The sequence below is a fragment of the Pocillopora verrucosa genome, chromosome 1 (genome assembly GCF_036669915.1).
Source record: "Pocillopora verrucosa isolate sample1 chromosome 1, ASM3666991v2, whole genome shotgun sequence".
Classification (NCBI taxonomy): Eukaryota; Metazoa; Cnidaria; class Anthozoa; order Scleractinia; family Pocilloporidae; genus Pocillopora; species Pocillopora verrucosa.
In genome coordinates this window covers 31742543-31764363 of record NC_089312.1, presented here as the reverse complement: position 1 = coordinate 31764363, position 21821 = coordinate 31742543, and the positions used below count along the sequence as shown (strand labels likewise).

Below are 21821 nucleotides of genomic sequence, written 5' to 3'. Positions count from 1 at the left end.
AACTCATTAACTTTGTAACCAGTGATAAGCTCTATAGCTAAGACTGCCGTGTCATAATTATGTGAAATACATCAGGAAATTACCAGACAAGTACAGACACAGGAAGTCTTTGGTATCACAGTGCGATTGCATCTTGTCCTAGAGCTTTAACAGCTACTTTGTCAGCAATCGTCATATTGCCTAATACAGCCATTTGTTCTACATGATGTGGCTAGTTTTTACATTGACTAATCTTAATGCGAGGACCTTGCAGCGTCATCGAGATTCGTGGAGTTTATATGTTTACCAGGTGCAAGAACCTACATAATCAAAAAAATATTCAAGCGAATCAACATACTTTGAGCAAAGTTGAATTTTACCAATCTTAAAGATCGCTTGCAAATGCAATTAAATGGATAACGATGTCAGTATTAAAATAAATCATCTCCTTTACGCTGAAGTCGATTTAGACCGTTTTTAGCACTGAAGCAGCCGATCCAGATATCCGAGAGCCGTGAATTGGCCAAAATTTTTAACCGTAAGCCGTAAAAACCATCACCCCGACCTATTGAGACCCTCTTATTTCTCTTTATTTGTAATGATCCTGATGAGCACATTTACGAGCATATTTATCATCACTGTTAAGGAAAATAGATCTAAGGAAAATGTTAAAAGCCGCCATTTTTAAATTCGTGTTCGTTCTTGTCAACTCGTTGAATGAGTGAGTCATTCGAAGTTTTTCTTTGTAGGGCAGTAAAACCGACGGAAAGGAAAGCGTGGTTAGGAGAAAAAACCCTCATAATCCTCGATCATTCTTTCTGCTTTATGTGCGTGTCTACCAAGCGGAAACTCCGAATGTTGAAAACTAACTGCTGGGCGATATTGATGTGCAAAGTTCTCGCCAAAACAGCTTAGCTCCTCTGTAAAATCTGTAAAAAGGACCATTATATATTTTTATTTGATCGTGATTATTTTTTTTATTTACAAATTTTTGAACTTATAGAAATAAAAGTTGAATTCGGTGTCTCATCAAATTTTGCAAACCGTATGTATTCATCTGTGCTAATATTACGACTTGCGCCGAGAAGTCTGGCTTGTTTAAATGCCTTATGACGCACGATAAGCCATATTATTTATATGTTTTTTTTCCCAGTCATAAATTTTAAACTTGGGTTGCAATTATGAAGAAGTGCCTATTGCGTTTTAAAACCGGCGAAATCTTGAGAACCTTTTCACACACTCTTACATGTTTAATGAACATGGTCTCTAAGCATGGCCTCATGCGGATTCAAGTAAGTAGAAATATAACTGCTAAGTATACCATTGGATCGAAAAAGATCTACATTGGTTCTTTTGCAAGTATTTCGTTCAATGCTATCCACCAGCCTAGGTCGGTCCGTATTGCAAAAAAACGTGCCCTCTTTCTTGAGTACGGCCCGAGGCCGTAAGACGAAGGTGGTAGTAAAGACCTCGGGCACAGTTTTTCCGAATACGGACCTCTCAGCTGGCGAATAACAGTCATTTATTCATCACTTCATGGGTTTGTTCGGAACCAAAATAACGACAAGCTCCCAGTTTGCTTGTAAGCTCAGTTGGTAGAGCATTGCATCGTTATCGATGCATGGATAGAGGTCATGGGTTCAAATTCCTATGCAGTTTTTTAGGCCTTATTTCCACTATTGCTTAAGTAGTGTTCATTAGTACAAAGATCGCTTTCATATTCACGATGTCAACATTACGATGAATTATCATCTTTACGCCGAAGGCGATTTATAGCGTTTTTTAGCATTGAAGCAACCAATCCCAGAAGTTTATTTTCAATCATCTTTATCAAGACAGAAAATTTGTCACCACTTTTATGCAGAGTTTCTTTGAACTCCATTTTATTGAGATCGATTTCTTGATTAAATATGAGGCAAACGTTAAAAAGCCGCCATTTTGAAATTCGTGTTCGTTCTTGTTAACTCCTCGAAAAATGAGTCTTTCGAAGTGTTTCTTTGTAAGGCAATAAAACCGACGGAAAGTTTAATGTTTATTCCAACGTAAGAAAGTTGAATATATTCACATTTCGTCTTGTCTGCTGTGGCAAGCAAAAGACTTGAGGTGGGTTGAATGAACTTTTTCTCATCATGACTTTCACTATTTATTAATTTTTTTAATTTTAAAATACTTTATGCTCGCGAAAACTCACCAAAGCTGTCTCTAAGTGCCAAAACTCATGGAGATTCGGCAATTTGAGTGATCCGTGAGAAACTTCACATTTCTTCAAAAGAAGAACATCTTAAGCTTTTGCAAGACTCACTTAAATTATTCTGTGGGAAATGACTTTTTGTCAAAAATATAAAATTAAAAAATCAACAACAATCATAAAAATATAACAAGGTAAGTGAGTGAGGTTTTCTCATTTCTTTAACGTTTTTCCCTTCAGTCTTTTATGAAAAATTCTCACCTGCTGTTTTCATGAGGCTTTACTCAGACCTTCAATTTACATTCTGGTCAGGTTTCGTGAGCATCGCTTGCGTAGGAAACAAGATATGACATTTTACGTGAGACAACTCATAAGCCATCTGGTTGTCTTTTTTGTTCATTGCATCTTCTTGGTCACAAAACATCGACTTTCTGAGATGAGGTCTCATGCTTCTATTCTTTTAAGCTTTTTGGACCAGTTGGAGAAAATAATGGGATTATTTTTGCTCGGTTAATAGAAATAGCAACTGCTATCACGGCCTCTTTAAAATTGACTCATATGCCAAAATGCATACAATAATAATGATGATAATAATAGTTATAATAATAATAATAATAATAATAATAATGATAGCTGTCATTATGATGATGATGGTAAAAATAATGATAATAAGTCTGATAATAGTAATAATGATAAAGCCTCATCCTTAAAAGCAGGTTTAACCCTTTCCATCGCCTATCATTTTGCACTTCGGCTCATTTTCCCAATGGAAGTTTGGTAATAACTTGACAATTAATCTGTTGATGAAGAGAAAAGTTTCCATCACCTGCTGCCCGCTTTGGTTTTAAAAAAGACGTTTTACATCATGCCATAGCAAACAGACGATTTTACATTTAGGTAACTTTTGTATGAGGAAGTGGACGAACATTCAATGACCAGAATGCTAAACACACATTGGCTTGGAAACGCTGGCAACTTCTTCATGCTGTTTCTTGTTACCAGTGCTATAAGCAACCTTTCATCCGAGGAAATGAGCAACAGATGCAATAGTAAAACTGGTTAGTAGCAACTGCATTTTTGTTTACAAATCTTACGGTTACATACTTGATCCACAAATAAATTTTTGTAATGAATTTATTGATTGAATCATCGTTATGATTGATTTAGGTTACCTCGAGGATTGCGCATTTAATTAATTTTTTTTTAACTTTTCCGTCTAGTGATACCTGAAATGGATATCTTCTCAAGTCCGCCAAACCGCAAATTAAGAGTAGGTGCAGATATTAACTTGACTTGCATAGCGTGGCCAAGGAATGACCACCAGCTATATCCTAGGAAATGGACCAAGTATATTCAGTGGTATGATCCTCAGGGTAGCCCAGTTGGAGCCAAATGCCTGCAGGGTACACCAAGAGTCAAAGAGCTACACTGCATATTAATGCTCAAGAGGTCGACTATGGAACAGTTTGGAAACTACACTTGTGAGGCTCAGAATTATTATGAGGGATACTGCAGGCAAAAAGTTGTCGAAATTGAGCTTCAAGGTAGGCAAAACATATAAAGTAATCTCCTCGAGTAGCAATAAAGCAAGTGTTGGCGTATGTTAAGTTGTATAAAAGGGCTATTGTTTGTGAGCACAAAAGAAATTTCATAATAAACTAAATTGGCAAATGCGGCAGTCATAATTAGAAGAGGAAAACCTGATAATACGAACTGATTCATTGCATACGGAACCCAGGGGTTATCTCATTGCCTGCTCTAAAAGAGGGGGGCACTGGGATTTTCGGTTTTGCGGTTTTGGCTATTTTTAAATCGGTTTTTCGGTTTTTGAGGCAAAAAACTTCCGTTTTTCGGTTTTGGTGTTCATGGCGGTTTGCGGATTTTCCATTATTTAGCATTAGGTTTTCGGTTTTCGCGAAGAATGCTAACGGCTTTTCGGATTTGATATCCAATGCGGGTTTTGGTTTTTCTAGTTTGGCCTCTGTGGGTTCCAAATTCTCTTTGATCTGAGCGGCAATTGCGCACCTCAACTGATCTCGAATAGCCGCTGAACGCAAGTGTTATTGAGAGGAATGCGTGACAAACCAATTGAAATATCGCAAGGGGGTTCACGCGTCTTGAATGACGCTCAAGACTTTGACCTTGCAATGTGGAGCTCTTAGGTCAAGGTCAGTTTGCGAACCGTGTCTTCCAACGTGCCAAACGCGCCGGAACGGAAGAAGGTCAAGGACCTCAATAAGCAATACTGGATTGTGTCGTGTTTTTTGACGAAGAGGGGAAAGGTGGCGAGAATTTCAGAAAGAAAACCAAGTTTAGATGCAAAGTAAAAAGGGAAGAGAGAAGCCTGCACAAGCCTTAAAACAGTGTTTGGTAAGTCAATCGTACCAATGTCATTATTAACATCACAATACCTTAATCGCTGTATCCTATATATATAATATATGGCTCGTTTAGGACCATACAGACTTAAAGAAGACTTACATTCCTTTTCGTTTCGTGGCGTACCTGTAAACTAGCTTTTAGCTAAGCGTTCTGACCACGTTAAATAAATTGATTGATTGATTGATTGATTATACACTTAGAATACGCGATATCTAAAGCTTTAATAAATTGGAAATTCGCGATCGGTGAAGAGGATCATGACTAACTACCATGTGCGTCTGTCCCATAGCAGGGAAGCAACAAAAAAAAAAAAGAAAAAAAAAAGAGCGTTTCAAGGCGAGTCAGTTTTATTGAGAACGGACAAATATCATTCAAATTTCTACAGTATCAAACATTACCCTACGAGATGTCCTCGTGGGTAATCAAACACGCTGCTGGTCATAGACTTCATACGAACTTTCTTTGGTAATTCAAAACCTTTCCATAACCAACATCTCTTTGTATCAGTCTCGTTGGTCGCGTTTTGTACTCTCAGGCCTTTTGTTAGTAGATGCTCATCGACCTAATGGAGTTGAGTTGGCCTTGCCAAAGAACCTCGTGTTATTCGATTTGTAATAAACCCATAAGAGTTTAGTTCACTACTCTTTTTTAATACTGTGGTTTCCGTTCGCTTTCGTAGTAATTTGCTGATCTCCGGGAAACGGCAAAGAACTTAGGACTTGGGGATAGGATAGAAGTACAAATGAATTGGTGTGTAAATTTTCTAACTTGCCATTGGCAATTTAAAAATAAATGGATAAATTTAAGTTATTTTGTTCGCTTGTTTTATATAGAAGCTAAAGAAAACATCAAGCCTATCAAAAGTGCTGGTTTATAAATAAATTGACTAAGAATTAGAACATGTTCGAGACTCAAAAAAATCCATTATTTAATTTGAGGAAGCAGGTCCTTAAATTATCAGAAAATATGTATGCATGGTCTATTCAAAAAAGAAAATATGTTCTCAATCTCTCGTTTTAAGAGGATTTATTTCGTCTCATCGACAGAGAAACAAAAATCAGTGGACGAACGGACCACATAGCCATCGAAACCGATCATCAGTTGGCCCTGGAGCTACCAGACATGTTTAATGGAAAAAATAGACTGCAAAGTAAGCAAACATGTCTACAATTGTCATCTTTATTAATTAACTTTCACTGAATAATACGGGGCATATAACTATGGTTTGTCCAATGTATGAACTGTGTGTCAATTCTCCATATTAAATAATATAAGGAATATGTCAAAATACTCCCTCCATGTCTTAGTAAGAAACGGTAACTTCAAGTTGGTAAAACTTTGAATAGAGTTTACCAATAAATTGTTGTTTTCCTTTAGTTTTGTTGAGTATCCAATCAAAATATCGTTTGGGGAAAAATGTCCCACAATCACGATAACGGCTGCAGACTCGAGCCTTGCTCCACTACCACATCAACGGAAGTTGAAACAACGAATGAACAATCAAAAGGTAAAAAAAGACGGGAGCAAGTATGTCCCTAACGAGGAGGAAAAAGAAAACCTGAACAAAAGTAGGCCGATTCCTATTAGCCGCCTACAATATGTCACAGTATATAAGTAAGACGGAATCAGACAACTTAAATAATTAATCAGTGGCCCTTGAGGTTAAGATCAATTGCGTGAGTTACCTGAAGTGTGTTTTATATTAATAAGCCTTTTGCAAAAAGTAACAGTTACATGGCACAAAATCTGCCATGCTGCAGGGCAAGCTTGTTATTGTTTTCGCACTGGTACACCCAAAACAAAGCAAAGTCAAGCTGCTAGTTAGAGTCGGTTTATTTTTATTTCCTAGTAGGGGTATAATGATCGGCTTGCTCTCCAGCATGGCGGGTTTGTATAAATTTTATAAATAAATCTTTTCTGTTGGATGGAATAAATAAACTATCGCAAAAAAAAAAAAATTTTCCTTGGAAATTTAATCTTTTAACATTTAGATCTTGCATCAAGAAATGGCAGTGTGATTGTGAGGTGACACAGCCACACCTACGTGAAATTCCGTGATAAACTTCTTCATTGGCCATGGGAAATGAGATGTGGGCTTTGGCAAACAAACATACAGCTTCGTTGTGACACCAGCAATGGTGGAAGATTGTCCAACTTTGACCGACGTAAGTATATGTTGTAATTAAAGTTGTTATTTAACGAATAGGACATCGAGAATACCTTTTGCATTTCTTATTTGTAGAGCATTTCTTCAAATGCAAGTCTTGACAATAAAAACAAGTTGACATCGATGGGATGAGTCTTCTATTACCATCACAGGACGTCATCGAATGTAAAGATTGGCGCTAAACCATCACATGGTGTAGTCGCTGTGTTGCAGAGTCTTCATTTCGCCTTGCCGTAAAGCAGAGCCAATTCGTAACTTTTCGGTAAGTTTGTCCTCTTTTTTCGCGGCCGATGTTACATTTATTCGTTGTCGTTCATTAAAGCCTTAATTGAAATAGCAACGAGAATGAATTCTACCACGGTTTGCCGGCCTCCCGGTTTACCACGATTTGCACGCGTCGATTAGCCTGAATGTTTATAATATTAATTATATTACGTGCATTAAATGTCGACTGTCAAGCTCTCTTTTCTTTCCTGACCCGCGCTTACTTTTCAATAAGAGTAAAACTTACAGGGACGTGCCGCTGGACAGGGTAATGTTTTTCTGGCGTCTCTGTCTTCAACAGGGTCTGAACTTGTCTGGTTAGGAACAGGTCAGGGTTTGAAACCCTTTGCAGCACCCCGTCCCAGAAAATAAAGGTAACTGATGATCGCAGATTTTCTTCTTCCTTTTGCGAGACCTGGAAAGTTTGGAATTGACCCAATACCGAAAGAGATGTGGTGGCCACGGCCTGGAAAAAAAATAATTTGAATCTTTTGAAAATGTCCATCAAGGAGGCCAAGTAACTAACAATAAATTTTATGTTCAATCTTGCGAAATAACTAAACTTTCTCCTAATAATAAGAAGGAAGCATGGATGCGTTTCTCAAAACCCGGAAGACATATCGGTTCCGAGAGCGATTATTTAAATCCATTTTCTGTCAAGTGGCGCTGTAGATTTTAGTTCCCTATAAACTAGCCCATCTTCTTAATCAAGTAAGTATTATATTTTTAAGCTTTCATAATCACCAAAGATTGACTGTATGTCAAAAACATTTTGCACAAGAAATAGCTTTACGTAACTGGTAAGTTATCAGAACTTCCGGAACACAGGCCTTAGGGCCTACGAACCAGGTATTCTGAGTCTGTTAACTTGAACTTTTCTTTCAGCCGGAAAAAGAACTAAGCAACAGCATCCTATGTTTAACATGTTGAGAAGGTTTTAAGAAGTCATAAAAATGAAGCAGTACTGATAAATGTTTCTCACACCTTTTTGTCATTTAGTGGGACTGACTTTGTGCATTCGATTGTTAACAGTATTTGTTGTCATCTCCAAGTTGTCGGAATCTCAACTTCCGTAGGGGGCCAATTCACGTAAACATTCACATCTGTCTACGGCGGCTGTAGACTTGACCCTGACTTGGCTAAGATCTCAATTTCCTTCTTTTTTTCCTAGTCTTAGATATTTTTCATCTCCAGCCGTTAGTAAACCGATTTCTTTTGTTTATATTTCCAGGGCCTTTCGTCCACTACAAATTTGTGACGGATTCGAAATGCTGTTGTGCGCAGACAACTCGCCTACCAGGTTACAATTGGTTAAGTATGGGTCGTGCAATACCGACGAGCCTAGGTCTTTAAGCACGGGCCGAATTTCTATATGGCCTATACAAGTAGTTATGACTTTTTTTTGAATAATTTGTTTTTAGGCTGAAGTAAGGCGTGCAGAAACATCCGTAGATGATGTGCCGCCAGCACTTGGCGAGAGGAGGTAAGTAGAAGTGGTAACCCCACTCGCTCAGTGGTTATCGTTTCCACGTTTTAGAAAATACTGAAAATTGTTTTCGGTATTCCACTTAGTTAGTAATTAATTTTGTCCGCATTGTTTAGCTTTAATTTCTTTAGATATCAGTGACTTTATACTTCATATTGATATTTGATGTGGGGCATTGTACTTAACCTGAAGGTGGTCTTTACAAACCAATTTCATCAATATCTTAGGGAGGATGAACGAGTTAACCCAGCAGAACTGCCAGATCAGCCTCGTGGTGACACTGAGCTGAATTCATTGGAACTGCCAGATCAGCCTCCTCGTGACATGGACAGGCTTCAACTAGTCTGGGGAAGCAGCCGCCTAAGAAGAGTGAGTTTCTGAGCCATGTTAAAATTACCCGTGGAGGTTGATTATTAAGGGGGGGAACCTGTAACGTACGAGGAGCATCTGAGAAATGCATCAGAGGAAACATTAAAAGCTACGTAAATGCAGATTGATAGAATTATTCTTGGTACATTTTGCTTGGTTGTCTTTTCCGTACTCTACAGTATAGTTGGTGTTCGTGTGTATGAACTTTAGTTGTGATATCGTTTTATGGGAAGGAAGGGGGAAATTAGGCGTCCGTCCAATGATATTTGGTGTTAAGAACAACCCTTTATGTCCAGAGATCCGTTCGTCGATTTTACAACTTTGACTTTGGCACTCAACTATTAGTGTAAGAAGCTAAATACAATCGGGCCGACTGCTCGTTAATAGACCGGTTTAGTGCAGGTGTTACCGGCATACTTTTTGGATTTATTCAAATTTCACGGGCAATACGCCTCTTTGATCTTTTCAAATTTATTTCAGGGCTACTTATGACGAGCCTGTTACCGTCTTAGCAGAGTTCAGGCGAAGGTTACATCGAGGGCGAATGCTTGACCGTTAAAACGACTTGGAAATGCGTGAGAGACCACGAAAATATTTGTCTCTCGTTACCGCCTCGTCGATGATGCAATGGAAGAGATATTGAGGGAAGATCCGCCAGCGATTGGTTTTAGTGTACCTTTAGATGTGATCTTCACCAGTGAGGGCGCTCAAGATTATGGTGATCCAAGGCGAATTTTTGGGCATGGCGATGCGCAAAATACGTGACAAGCTCTTCAAGGAAGAAAGAGAAGGCTACATTATTTTTGAGAAAAAAGGAAGCTTTAAACAGGGAACAGTATTATGTAGCCGGTCTCTTTTTTGGAAAATATGCAAAGCCTACTTAGACACATATGTCATTTTCACTTGAGCACACAAGAATACAAGAATTTAAATTTACCTTTTTATTGCAGTTTTCAGTTTGTTGCAAGGTGGTCCTTTGACTATTTTCCTTGCTGAAGAGCAGCTTTAGGTTATCTTCACAAAAGAGGACTTGACCAATTTGGGGGAAGCGGAAACCCAAGTCGAACTTGTTGAGGTACGCTTTCAAAGTGACCGGTTGTTATCGATGGTCTAATATTCACCCTTTATTTAGGCAAGAAAACAAAATTTTTTAATGACTACAGTGCAGTCTTACAATACCCACTCTCGCTAAATACGGACAGTTTCTCTTCAAGCGCTCCCGACGAAACACCCCACACATTTTTTTGTCTTTTTTACATGTGATGAGCTCTTGTCTAATCTCGTTGGGATCTCTGCAGTCCAAGAGCTGGTCTAAAAATAGCTGGATAAGAATTGGCTATAGAATAGGGACTCTATGTAGGATGCCCTCTGTTCCCTTTGATTCTTTCTTGCTCACACAAAAGATTTGTATTCCCTTGGTCTCTTACAATTTTTTTATAATTCCATACTTTCTGAGAAAATGAATCTTGTTTTCCTCTTAATCTGTTAGCTTCTTCATGGGAAACCGAGTCTTTCATTCCTCTTCCGAAAGACAGCAGTGCTACCTATGACATACCCCAAACTTTTGAGACTATTGGACCCTATATTTCCGAAGAAGCGACTAATCGAGGACAGCGGGAAGAAAAAACACACAGGTAACTGTCGTTCTCTTTTCTCTGGTCTAAGAAACATCGCACTAGCTAGACAGTTGTAACTTTGCTTTAGACAGATGCTATAAGTTGCGCTCTATATCTACGCAGTTAAATATAAGATCAAAAAACAGGATAAAGCGATCCTTAAAATAGTTCAACAGAGTAATAACCACCCTCTGAAGGTTTGCATACCGTAAGAAAAGAACAATTTAACCTACAACCTTAGACGTAAAAGCTGCCAATGGTCTAAGATAAACACTGAACGTTATAAGAACACATTCGTAAATATATTAATTTTCAAATACAACTTTTTATGATATTTTATGCCGGATATATTGTATCTAGTTTGATCTTTTTATTTTTTTTTATTCTATTGTAATTTTTTGGCTGAACCTTGAATCTTTTTATCCTCTAACATTAGATATGTATTTTTATCTAATGGGCAATAAAGACCGTTATAATTATTATTATTATTATTTATGTCAATCGAAATTTTCCACAGAGCGCATAAGAAAGAATTGGGATTTGAAGCTTTATGAATGCACTGCTAATTTTTATGTTCTTCTCTTTTTAGCTAGAGAAAGGGTAGATTGCAGCATATATCTCCATAGCATTTTAAAGTTCGTCACTGGATGGATGCGAGAACGAGCCTGTTCTGGGTTTCAAAATGAAGCCCACTATTGTTTTTTTATACGAACATGCCATCTTGCCTTCCTATGAGCAATACTTGCATTAGTAGGCTGACTTTGCCGATAAGTGAGAATGTGTCAGTGACCAAGGAAGAAGTATTCTCTTTCTTTGGCGCTTTCGCAAATGATTACTTTGGCCGTCTTTAAGTGAAATTGCTGATTTCTTATTGATTCTCTTTGAACTTGGGAGCGTGCTTTAATTGCCAAAGTGTTTTGTTTTTAATTTATAAGTTTAATTTAGTTTCTGTGCTCTAAATCAAGCGACGTATTACAGCAGAGTTGAAAAGGCAAAAAGCCGCGTTCATTACACAAACTTTCGAGCAATTTTCAAAAGTCCTGTTAAAAAAATAGCGTTAGTTTAGGCTGTATACTAAAGGATCATTTGGTGCAATTCATATTAGCAATATTGTGTATATGTTTTTGTTTGCCCCTTATTGAATTCTGATTATGAGGTAGATTTTTAAAAGCGTGGAAATGGGCCTGAGATGAATGAAATGAAAATGCATTGAAAAGGACAAAGTTAATGTTGCAAAATACTCATTTAAACAAAAGTAAAGCGAGGTACTTTTATCACGCAATTTTTAAGGCTGTTACGATTTAAATTACTATACTGTTTAAAAGTTCCAATTGATACATTTTGGAATTAAAATAATATCTTTTATGTTATCTGTGTGCTGTCTATTCATAGTCAGACGTAACTTGCACTCGCTATTTCAGCACCACTTCCACTCAGCTTAGGTTGGGGTAATCACAAACTGAGATGCAATCTCAGATTAGGATAGGATACACTGAGTGATGCCAGGTGTACTCATTTTCCCGGTGTAACCGAAGTAGACAAAAACAACACACTTTCCAACGAAATAGAAAAGTAAGATGTTGGGGGGAGGGAACCAACTTTAACATAAGTGGCGTACACTGATACCTCATACAAAATGTTGAAACCTAAGTTAGATTAGGAGGTTGCCTCTAAAAGAAATGGTGCAAAGTTATTGAGACCTGAATTATAACAACAAATATGTAATCAAAATAGTGAGATAGGTGACAGCTACCGTATCAGTTTGTGATTCCCGTTCATATGCCAGAGGGCCTGTGGGGAACGTACGTTAAACACGCGTCTACGGATGGCATTCATAGACCTTAGCCTCCAGCCAATGAGATCGACTCTCTTTATGGCACTCTTTAGTCTCTGCCTCTGCACTGGTACACCTTTGGAAACAAGGTAACCTTCGACTGTTTTGGAACCTGTCAACAAAAATAAGAGTTTAAATTTCAAGCACCCTGTTACACAGTGGTGAAGTCAACGCCTCTTGTGCTTTCTTGAACTCTCTGTTTAAAGAGTACAAAGCGTGTTCCGGATAATCAAAATTTTGTGCAAACACTGCGGCCGGCTTAACGCTCTTGTTACACAGTGGTGAAGTCAACGCCTCTTGTGCTTTCTTGAATTCTCTGTTTAAAGAGTACAAAGCTTGTTCCGGATAAGCAAAATTTTGTGCAAATACTGCGGCGGGCTTAACGCTCTTGCCTTTAAGTTGGTCGCGTTTTGTAAGAATCTGCTGGAAGAGAACAGCATACGGGATTTTTAGAAACGGTCCTAAGTTTACGTTCATACTGAAAAAAAGGATGTTTGCGTTTGCTATGTGTGATTATGTCTATGTTTCTTGAGGTGTTCAATAGATAACGCGTATCAGCCGACAGGCTTCAATTCCTTTTTAGCAATCTGAAAGAAATAGAGGTAAACAAGAAAATCTTCCTTTTCAGATGTTTATCATGTCTAGTTCCAGAGGAATAAATTGTTCTGTCATTATATACTGGTTCTCAAACTGTTCATTACTAGGCTACGGACAAAAAAATCTTCATTTGTTAACTGAACACGAGTGGCTACAACCTAAAAAGATTCTATGAGGACTTACTCGATCTAAGAAAATTTGTCATAATACGATGGATTAAATTATCCAGGAAATCGTCCTCTACGTCACTGTAGCGGGACTTGTTCGTCAACACATACTCGGCCATTCGGTTTTCAGTAGTTCGCTTGCTAATGTCAAGCATTAGAGCCATGTCTTTATACGTGAAGTTGTTCTCTAACAAAGATAACTACTGTTCATAAAGGAACACACAGTTCTTTGAGAGTAGATAGTTTACATTAAAAATTGAATGAAACTTTCAAAAGGGGAACTCACTAAGGATATTATGGATAACCTAAGAGCCATCCGGACCAAAAACGACGTAGAAGGATGGCACAACGGGCTCAACTGACGGGCGCAGGTAGGTTAATTATCTGCTTGTCATTACGCTACGGTTCTTCGGTTTTGTCGCACATTTACTCCTTTCGAGTTCGGATGTTATTTCCATATTTATATGTATTTCCCTCATTTTCTTCTCAGGGAAAAAGTCAGCTTCCCCTGTACATGCTGATCCAGCTGCTTCACGAAGAGAGCTGCTTAACGACTATGCAGACAAACTATGCAGACTCCAGCGACGAACCTACCGGCAGCTTCAAGCAAAGTTCTTCAGCCTGTGGGATCAATATGAGAACGGTGATCGGACAGCGAAGCAGCTGCTGCGAGCCTGCTCCGAACTCTACGGGCCGCGAGATTTCTAGCAATCCGATCGTCGAACGATCTTGTAACCTTTCGGTTCGGTCAAATACAAAAACGGCTCCTGTAGGAGCCACCCAATCTATTAAGGTCATGACCAACGAAAGTTCTCTGTATTTCACCGTTTGACCACATTATTTCTTGTTTCCGGTCGCCCTAGCTCCCACGCACATATAAACTTTCAAAATGGCCGTCGGTCAATTAAAATTCAAAATTTGTCTTGTTTCTAACTTGTTTGCAATGTTCGATAGCAACTAATTTAGACACGACTCAATCTGGGGGCGAACTCGACTTAGTGGGGGTCGAACTCGAAAAGTGTGGGGGCGAACACGGTATGAGGTAGGGGCGAACTCGAAGAGGCGAACTCGATAGGGGGCGAAAGCGGCGGATACCAACCCAAACTGAAAATGGAAAACGAATTTCTCCTCCTTACTTTTGAAAAAATAGCAGCTGCTACTCGGAAATCGAAAACTTAGGTCTTCCTAGGCGTCCTGCCTCACTCACTACTGGTGCTTCATACCCACGAAAAGGCTCTTGTTGAGGCAAGTTTACGTTCAGATGAGAACGAACTTGAATTATTAAGTCAACCGTTTCTAAAGAAATGTCTCTATTCACCGACGCTACGTAAAGAACCTCCAGTCTCAAAACAGTATTCTCTAAATCACCTCCACGATTTCCGCTTTCTTGTATATGTTCAATAATATTATTTCCGGGGAGTTTGATAAATGCTGACGGAAGTCCATGACTCTCAACAGTACTGAAGGACAACAAACCACGATGTCTGTGAAGAAAAAAATTCTTTAGGTGGAGACGAGGCACTTTAAAAGCAAGTAAACCTTTTTTTTTTGGCTATTTCATCAACTAGAAGTTTTCTTTGCTCAGCCCTAAAGGCAAGATGAGAAACGCTACAAGTCACGCAACTCCAGTCAATATATCTAGTTTATACCAAACTCGGTCTGTTATAATAATAATAATAATAATAATAATAATAATAAGGATAATTGACGATAATAAATCACGGGCGACGAGTAGTGAGGACGTGTGACAAGCAGCTCTCCCGAAGCTTCGAGTTTCATGGTCTAATCGAAAGCAAGCCGAGCTTAAAGCGCCAGTGCTAGTTCTAAAGGTATCCTTAGATGTCTTGCAATATCCCTTTTTAGGAATAGAGGCGCCTTAAAGCGAATTCTCCTAATTTACCTTTCAACAAATATGCCAAATCAACAGCAACATCGACCAAGACGAACATGGACGAGCCAGATGAATAGCGACTTGCTGGAGTGTAAAACTAAAGCAAAGGACATGACATCGTCTGAAACCCACCTAGAGAACTTTCTGGGAGAAAGAAAGGTTATATGAAAGTTATGGAGGAGCTGCCTGCCTAGATTCAAGCCTGAATCTATCAAGTCAAAACCTTATTTCTCAAGCTGCTAGCATTGAGAAATCACTCTGAAAAGGCTGCCAGAATATTCGTATAAATGTTGGTCATGAAATGCAAGGATCTATTGGGCAGAATGATCGAGAAGAAACCGTAAATACAGGAAAGAATATAGAAGAAATTTTGCATATAACTTCAACAACTGAAAGTAACTTACATATGTCCTCCACCCCTGAAGTCCCAGTGGAATCAAGTCTAAACAACGAAGCACTAAAGATAGCTCACAAAGCAAAGATCATTTTCTCATCAATTCGCGACGTCCTAGGAGACTATGCAGATCGTTTACTGGACACGCGGATTAAAGATAAACCAACTATTCGTGATCTTAAAAATATCAACGAAAGAAATTTAAGAGCTGAAGAGCCAGGAAGCGATATCCCCTATAGCTTACCCGTTCGAGTGCCTGTGGATGGTTAACTGCCTGGTTTACTCCCTGGTTGCTACATTTCTCCTACTAAAAGGATGGGAGAAAGAAACTAATCAGTGACGCACGAGACCTTTCATAGCCTACTTCCAAATCTGAGGGAACGCACAGAAGGAATAACAAACATACATGCGTGATGATGAAAGAAAGAGAATAAAAATAAAAATAAAGTAAAAGGAAAAAACATAGGAACCCGTGTTGCTTTCCCTTTTGCAGAAAAACTTGAAAGAGTGTCGTATATCAACTGTTTCGCACGTGCACGCAGGAAAGGTTATGACATTCAGCGAAAACAATAGCAAATGCAAACGATATTGATATTGTTCTTAAGCGAGAGCGCAAAATTTCTCGTCTGTAAAAGCCGAAGTTGTGGCACACTGGGACTTGTAATAATGTCAACCAACAGGCAGCGTGTGACTTTAAAATCTCTTAAAATGAGCAATGTTGATGATAAACAATCAAATTATAGACCAAAGAATGTTTTGTTCCGTACAAAAGTCCTATTTGCTGATTTTAGCAAATCTCTAAAGTAATAAACTACAGAAGAAGGAAACGCTACGATTTTCCTCATCGACCTTGTAAAGGAGGACGGCGAGACTGCTCCTCTCACAGGACGAAATTGCAAGAATCCGTAAACAGAAACGTGGCAGAAACATGTTAAACCGTTCCGGAAACACGACGGATAACCTGTGTTTCCGTTACCGGTTTCGTGACGTTTTCTCGCGTTTACGTTGCTGCGTATACAAGGGAACCGGACCACTTTTACGTAAACATAACGGAAACATGGAGTTGCATGTTTCCGCCACGTTTCAGAAATACGGAAACATGTGATTTCGTCCTGTGTCTTTTCAAGTCGGATAACTTAGCGGTAACACCATGTGCCTTGGCAAATGATGGAACGTCTTTGAAACCAGCCACAGAATTCGATTCGCGCCTCTAATAAAATGTTGAACCAAAATTCAAAGTTGATCTCGCTCATGTCAGAGAGCACAATGATCCTTCTGCTGATGACCTTTATAACAATATCATTACAGAGGCCGTTGTTTCATCGTTAACAAACATAGACGATAAATTCAGTTTACCTCGTGTAAGTGATTACGCGACGCAGAAAGGAAAAACTGGGGAGACAATGGCAAATGAGTTTCAAGAATGTTAAGGCGTGCCAAGCATGCCAAAGACGCGCATCAGGCCAGCGGAATATTTTGAAATTGGAAAACATCAGACGTGAAAGCTTTTGTAACGTTTCCTTTGAGAAAAAAATATCTGTGAAGACTGTCAGGAAAAAGGTCATATTAGCCAGATACCATCTTTAAGGGGTTGAGATCATTTCCTTGATAATGGCTCATTTGTAGACGCAAGGTTGTCTTAGTTCTGTCGACAGATTATGAGTCGGGTAACAAAACGGCGTTTGAGATTATCGAGTCAAAAATCGTGAAAGGTGAAATAGATCCGTACTTGCCTGACTGCTCCCACGAATGCAAAAACCTTATGGCAGCATTTTCATACTGGTGGCTGAAATGTGGAGATGAACGATCTAATCTTACCCGGCTAAGAACCCTGCGAAACAGATCGGAAAACACTACTGAGGAGAAGTTTCGAGAATTGGTTCCGAAGAATGATCATTTTAAAAACAAGGATCGACAACACCCTTCCGCCGTTCTTGAACCGAGCAAGCAAAACTTGATTTACGAATTGAAGCAAATTGGGTACGTCTGTCAAAACAGAACTTGACAAGTTTACGCAAGAAAATCGCATAGGGATGATCCCATCACCCACATGTATTGCTATTGCAAATTATGGGTGAATTCTTTTCTTGGCATTTGATGCGAAGTTACATACACATTCTACAAGGCTCGATTGCACAGCCTTATTGATAAATTAATCTTACTTATCTTCCACGGAGTAGCTATGATCTAAGAGGAGTCAAGATGCTATTTGTCGGTTAGTGCTGATAACCTCTACATAGAAAACAGTAAAGTATCCAATTTCTAACAGAGAAGTAACATGGATAGAAAAAAAACGGAGAAGCATTAGCAAAATTGATTGGACATGCTTTACTTGCTCCTTACTCCGTCAAAATTTTTTACCGGGTTCTCAAATTTTGCTTTCTTTCTTCGAAAAAACTATTTACCGTTATCTGAAGTTGCCGGTGTAAGTTTTCCTGGCACCAGAGATTGTGGAGGATCCTAAGAACCAAACTGTTCATGCTGATTTCCACGCAATCTTTAACTGCGCCGCCAGAGGTCATCTCATGCCGTCTATCACGTGGATGAAGAACGATGACGCACTTGTTGTACACTCTAACCTACGGACTAAAGTAGCTAAGATTTTCCTCGACGACAAGCAAATTCATAGCAAACTGGTAGTAAAGGGTGTAATGAGGGAAGATAATAGAAAATATTACTGCTTTGCAATTAATAGTGGGGAGGAAGAACCATCAAAGCCTGTATTCTTGTCCACAAAGGATCTAAGTGAGACACGTGCTCTATATTTCCTATCTTGGCATTAACTTTTAATATGGATCGACCATTTCTTCTGGGAAGGCGATGAAATCCCTGCAGAAAGTGTTTTAGAACTGCTCAGTTGAGTTAATTTTCAAAATTCCTTGAATACTGGACATTATTGTGTTACAACGAACAGCGCTGCAGAAATAGCTCCGAAATCTGCTTTCCTGTTCATTAAACAGTTAGGTAAGGTTGCATACTGATACTACGTTGTAACTCAGCATTCATTTACCTTGAAGGGCAATCATGTAGCAGAAATCAGTACGAGATTTAACTCTTTCTAAATTGAAGAAAAACCTCGTTTTTGCCGACCGAGCCATTAATATTTCCTCCTTTATACAAATCCTAGCAGGAAGATAATCAGGTTTCGGTTCGTCATTATTTGAGACGAAACGACCAACAGCACCAAATAATGCGTTTGAAAGATCCATGTGATGTTCAGTCTCACTATTTTTAAATTGTTCTTCTTATTTCAAGGAGCGTTTTCAACTACAGCTTCGCCAATAAAGGAACAACAACGTTCTTTTCCGCTGATTACTGTGCTAGGTGTGTGTGGTGGCACAATAACTGCATTCATGAGCGGATGCATTATGGCGTTTTTGTATGGACACACAAGAAGAAGTTATGAGGTAATACTTATTGAGTGCGATCATACTTGATAGCAACTAAAAGTTAACGTGATCAAACAAAACTGTTTTTTCGACTATAATAGTAAATAACTATAATAATAAATAAAATAATTATAATATAAATAAAATTCGCAAGAATGCTCAAAGTGGAGAATAAACTATCCATTTTGTTTTGAACAATTTCAATTGAACATGCTGCTCCCTTCCTTCCCAAGGAATATCGCCTGAAGAAACAAAGGCCTCGCAACTTATTGTTTGTGCTTCTGTTTTCTTTTATCACAAATCTACCCGCGATTTTTTAATTCTGGCAATTGAAGATGTTAAAGCCTATCAAAAGCCGTTTGCAACTTTAATTTCTACCCAAGGCAATTGCATGTTAAAACTTGTTCATTTTTTTTTTAATAATAAGCATGTCATTATTATTGCAAACCTACAATGTTAACATAAGACGACTTTTTCCAGCTAAGGATTTGATTATATAAAGAGTTAGCCACTCGATTTCATAGAGTACGCTTTAGGCGTGCAAACCTTAGAGGCTTACCATCTACAAAAGGTTCATGAATGACATTTGCCAATTTTAGTTTTGTTGTTTACGCTAAAAACTGCTACTCAACTTGCACTCCTATTGTCACCAGAGTTGCTTTTCCTTTTCATTGAAGTTAGCGTGGGTGAAACATCGGCAAAATATCTGTACTCCGGTTGGTTCCCGTCCGACTCCCGTAAGTTTCCGTGGGATAACAATAGAACTGAAACTTCCAAATACAAAGAAACTTCTTTTTACTCTGAATTCGGCAAGGATATTCTTTAGAAAACAATTAAAAAAATCCATTTTAACTCTGAGTGCGACCTCTATAATTTTTGTTGAAGGTCACTTTGACACAAGCGCAATTCCGCAAACACATAGAGGGGAAGTCGAAAGGACAACCCTTAGCGAGAGCGGCACTTAGAATTTCAAATTCGTTCTTTTTGTTGCTAATTTTCGCAAAACTGATGCAGCCAACCCGTAATACTCCCTAACGTGCATGCTGGTATTTGGTTTGAGACTACTTTCTCACTTGCCGTCGTCGAGTTCCCATCAATTTGTAGCAGCAAATTTGTTACTGATAACCACTTTTCTTTTCTCAGAGACAATTCTTGTTGTCACCGAATCGGTTCATGGTGGAAGCCTTGAAAGCTTTTTGAGGTGCAAGGGTGACGGAAGTAACGCATTATTTCCCTCTAAATCAGACAGACAAATGGCCCCATATATATCCTGCCACAATTTATTTCGATTTCCTTATTTATAATCTATGGTGTAACTAATATTCAACCAAACGGATGAAAAATCTTCGGTCGGCGTAGTGACTTGTTCGCTTGTTCATTCCAGTTTATACAAGTTAATGTTACAAGATCATGCACCATTTTCACAGGGTAAAGTTCCATGTAGATGGTCGTCTTTAGAATCTCTGCGAGATCGAGTTTATACATTCAAGAGCAATAATATGTGACAGAAGTAGCATATGAAGGCTGACGTGGGGGAAGGGGGGAGGGGGAGGGGGAAGTGGGCGGGGGGGAGTGGGTGGTTGACAATCCACATGCTTTTGGCCGCTGAGATTTTCGCCATCCCATTGTTCCTTACATTGTTATACCCCCGATGCATACGTAGAATATGTTGGAACGAAAGCGTTTTAGGATTGTTCCACGCCAGGTTTGATCGCACTGTCTGAAAAGCCATCGTCAAAAATATGTAGTGTTCGGTGCCAAAGACTCTCAGAAACTTTCAGCTATAATTGTTGGTTGTCTTTTTTTCCAAATTTTCTTTGTCCCATGCTCATGGCAAGAAAAAACATCTTTCTCTACGAATTTTTACTTGTTATTATTATTATTATTATTCCAGAAAATTCATCACCTATTTCGCGGAAAATAATTGATTCTGATTGCATTCACACGAGACATTCAATGTGAAAAGTTTATTTAGGATGAGTCAGTCAGTCTTCTAGCATACGCATCCTGATACAATCTTAACATGTGTACCCTAAAACTGAGGGTTCTAGATAATGAACCTGTTCTACGCCAGATACGGAAAACCACTAAAAAATTCATCACCTATTTCGCGGAAAATAATTGATTCTGATTGCATTCACACGAGACATTCAATGTGAAAGGTTTATTTAGGATGAGTCAGTCAGTCTTCTAGCATACGCATCCTGATACAATCTTAACATGTGTACCCTAAAACTGAGGGTTCTAGATAATGAACCTGTTCTACGCCAGATACGGAAAACCACTAAAAAACCACTCTTTAGTGTGACCAAAAATGCGTGGAAACGTATTCATCATCTTATGCAGCAGCACTATACCCCGAGGAAAAGGTAAACTAACCTGGTTGCACTTCTAATAACAAAGAAAAATCAATGATTGTAATGATCTTGTACAGAGATTTGGAATACCAAAATTAAAAAAAAAAACACCAAAGAAGTGATCAAGACTGACCGACCTTACTTAATTTTTTCCGCGTAAAGCTTATTAAATAATCCGAAACTTCCATGATACCACGCGAACCTCTTCAATGTGCGGTCAGAATGCTAATTTTGGACTTATTCTTTCCCATGTCACTCAAACCTCAGCAAGTACATGTATGCTTAACTAAAAGCAAGCCATTAATCAATCCTTTTTGGCTATCAATGTGTTTTTTTCCGCCCATTTCTAGGTGGTCGTTTGGCATACTACTTTGGGAAATGGCAACTTTTGATAGGTCACTAAATATTTGATGAAATAGAAATTTCGATATAAAAGTGACTGCTGGCGATGGGGAAAGGGTCAGGGATGCATACGAATTCACGTTGGTTGAAGAATTTCAAAATACTTTGTTTTTTATACCCTGGGAGAGGTTTATGAAGGAAGGAAAATTAAGCAACTTTTTTGGACATTAATTAAATAGCATGTTCTTCCATAAGTCTTAGTGGATTAAAAGGGATTTCTTTAATAAGTTGAAATATTCTGGGAACAGCATTATCAGGTTTTCTTTGCAATTTTGAGCTCACTGGCTATATGTCAACAGATGTGTCAGAGGGAGAGACAGCTTTAAACTCTATAATCAA

General features: G+C 38.6%; 1 protein-coding gene and 2 pseudogenes across 1 annotated transcript; all 3 read left to right on the top strand.

The window, feature by feature from the left end:
• Positions 1 to 1142: 1142 nt before the first annotated feature.
• LOC131768469 (immunoglobulin superfamily DCC subclass member 3-like) lies at positions 1143 to 18771 on the top strand. The gene is made up of 5 exons (XM_066162713.1): positions 1143 to 1271; positions 3065 to 3225; positions 3388 to 3711; positions 17765 to 18079; positions 18590 to 18771. Exons 2-5 carry the CDS (start codon positions 3099 to 3101, stop codon positions 18769 to 18771), a joined length of 948 nt encoding a protein of 315 aa, XP_066018810.1. The 5' UTR covers positions 1143 to 1271; positions 3065 to 3098.
• LOC136279971 (uncharacterized) lies at positions 4256 to 9679 on the top strand (annotated as a pseudogene).
• Positions 9578 to 11695, top strand: LOC136283549 (uncharacterized; annotated as a pseudogene).
• Positions 18772 to 21821: the final 3050 nt, after the last annotated feature.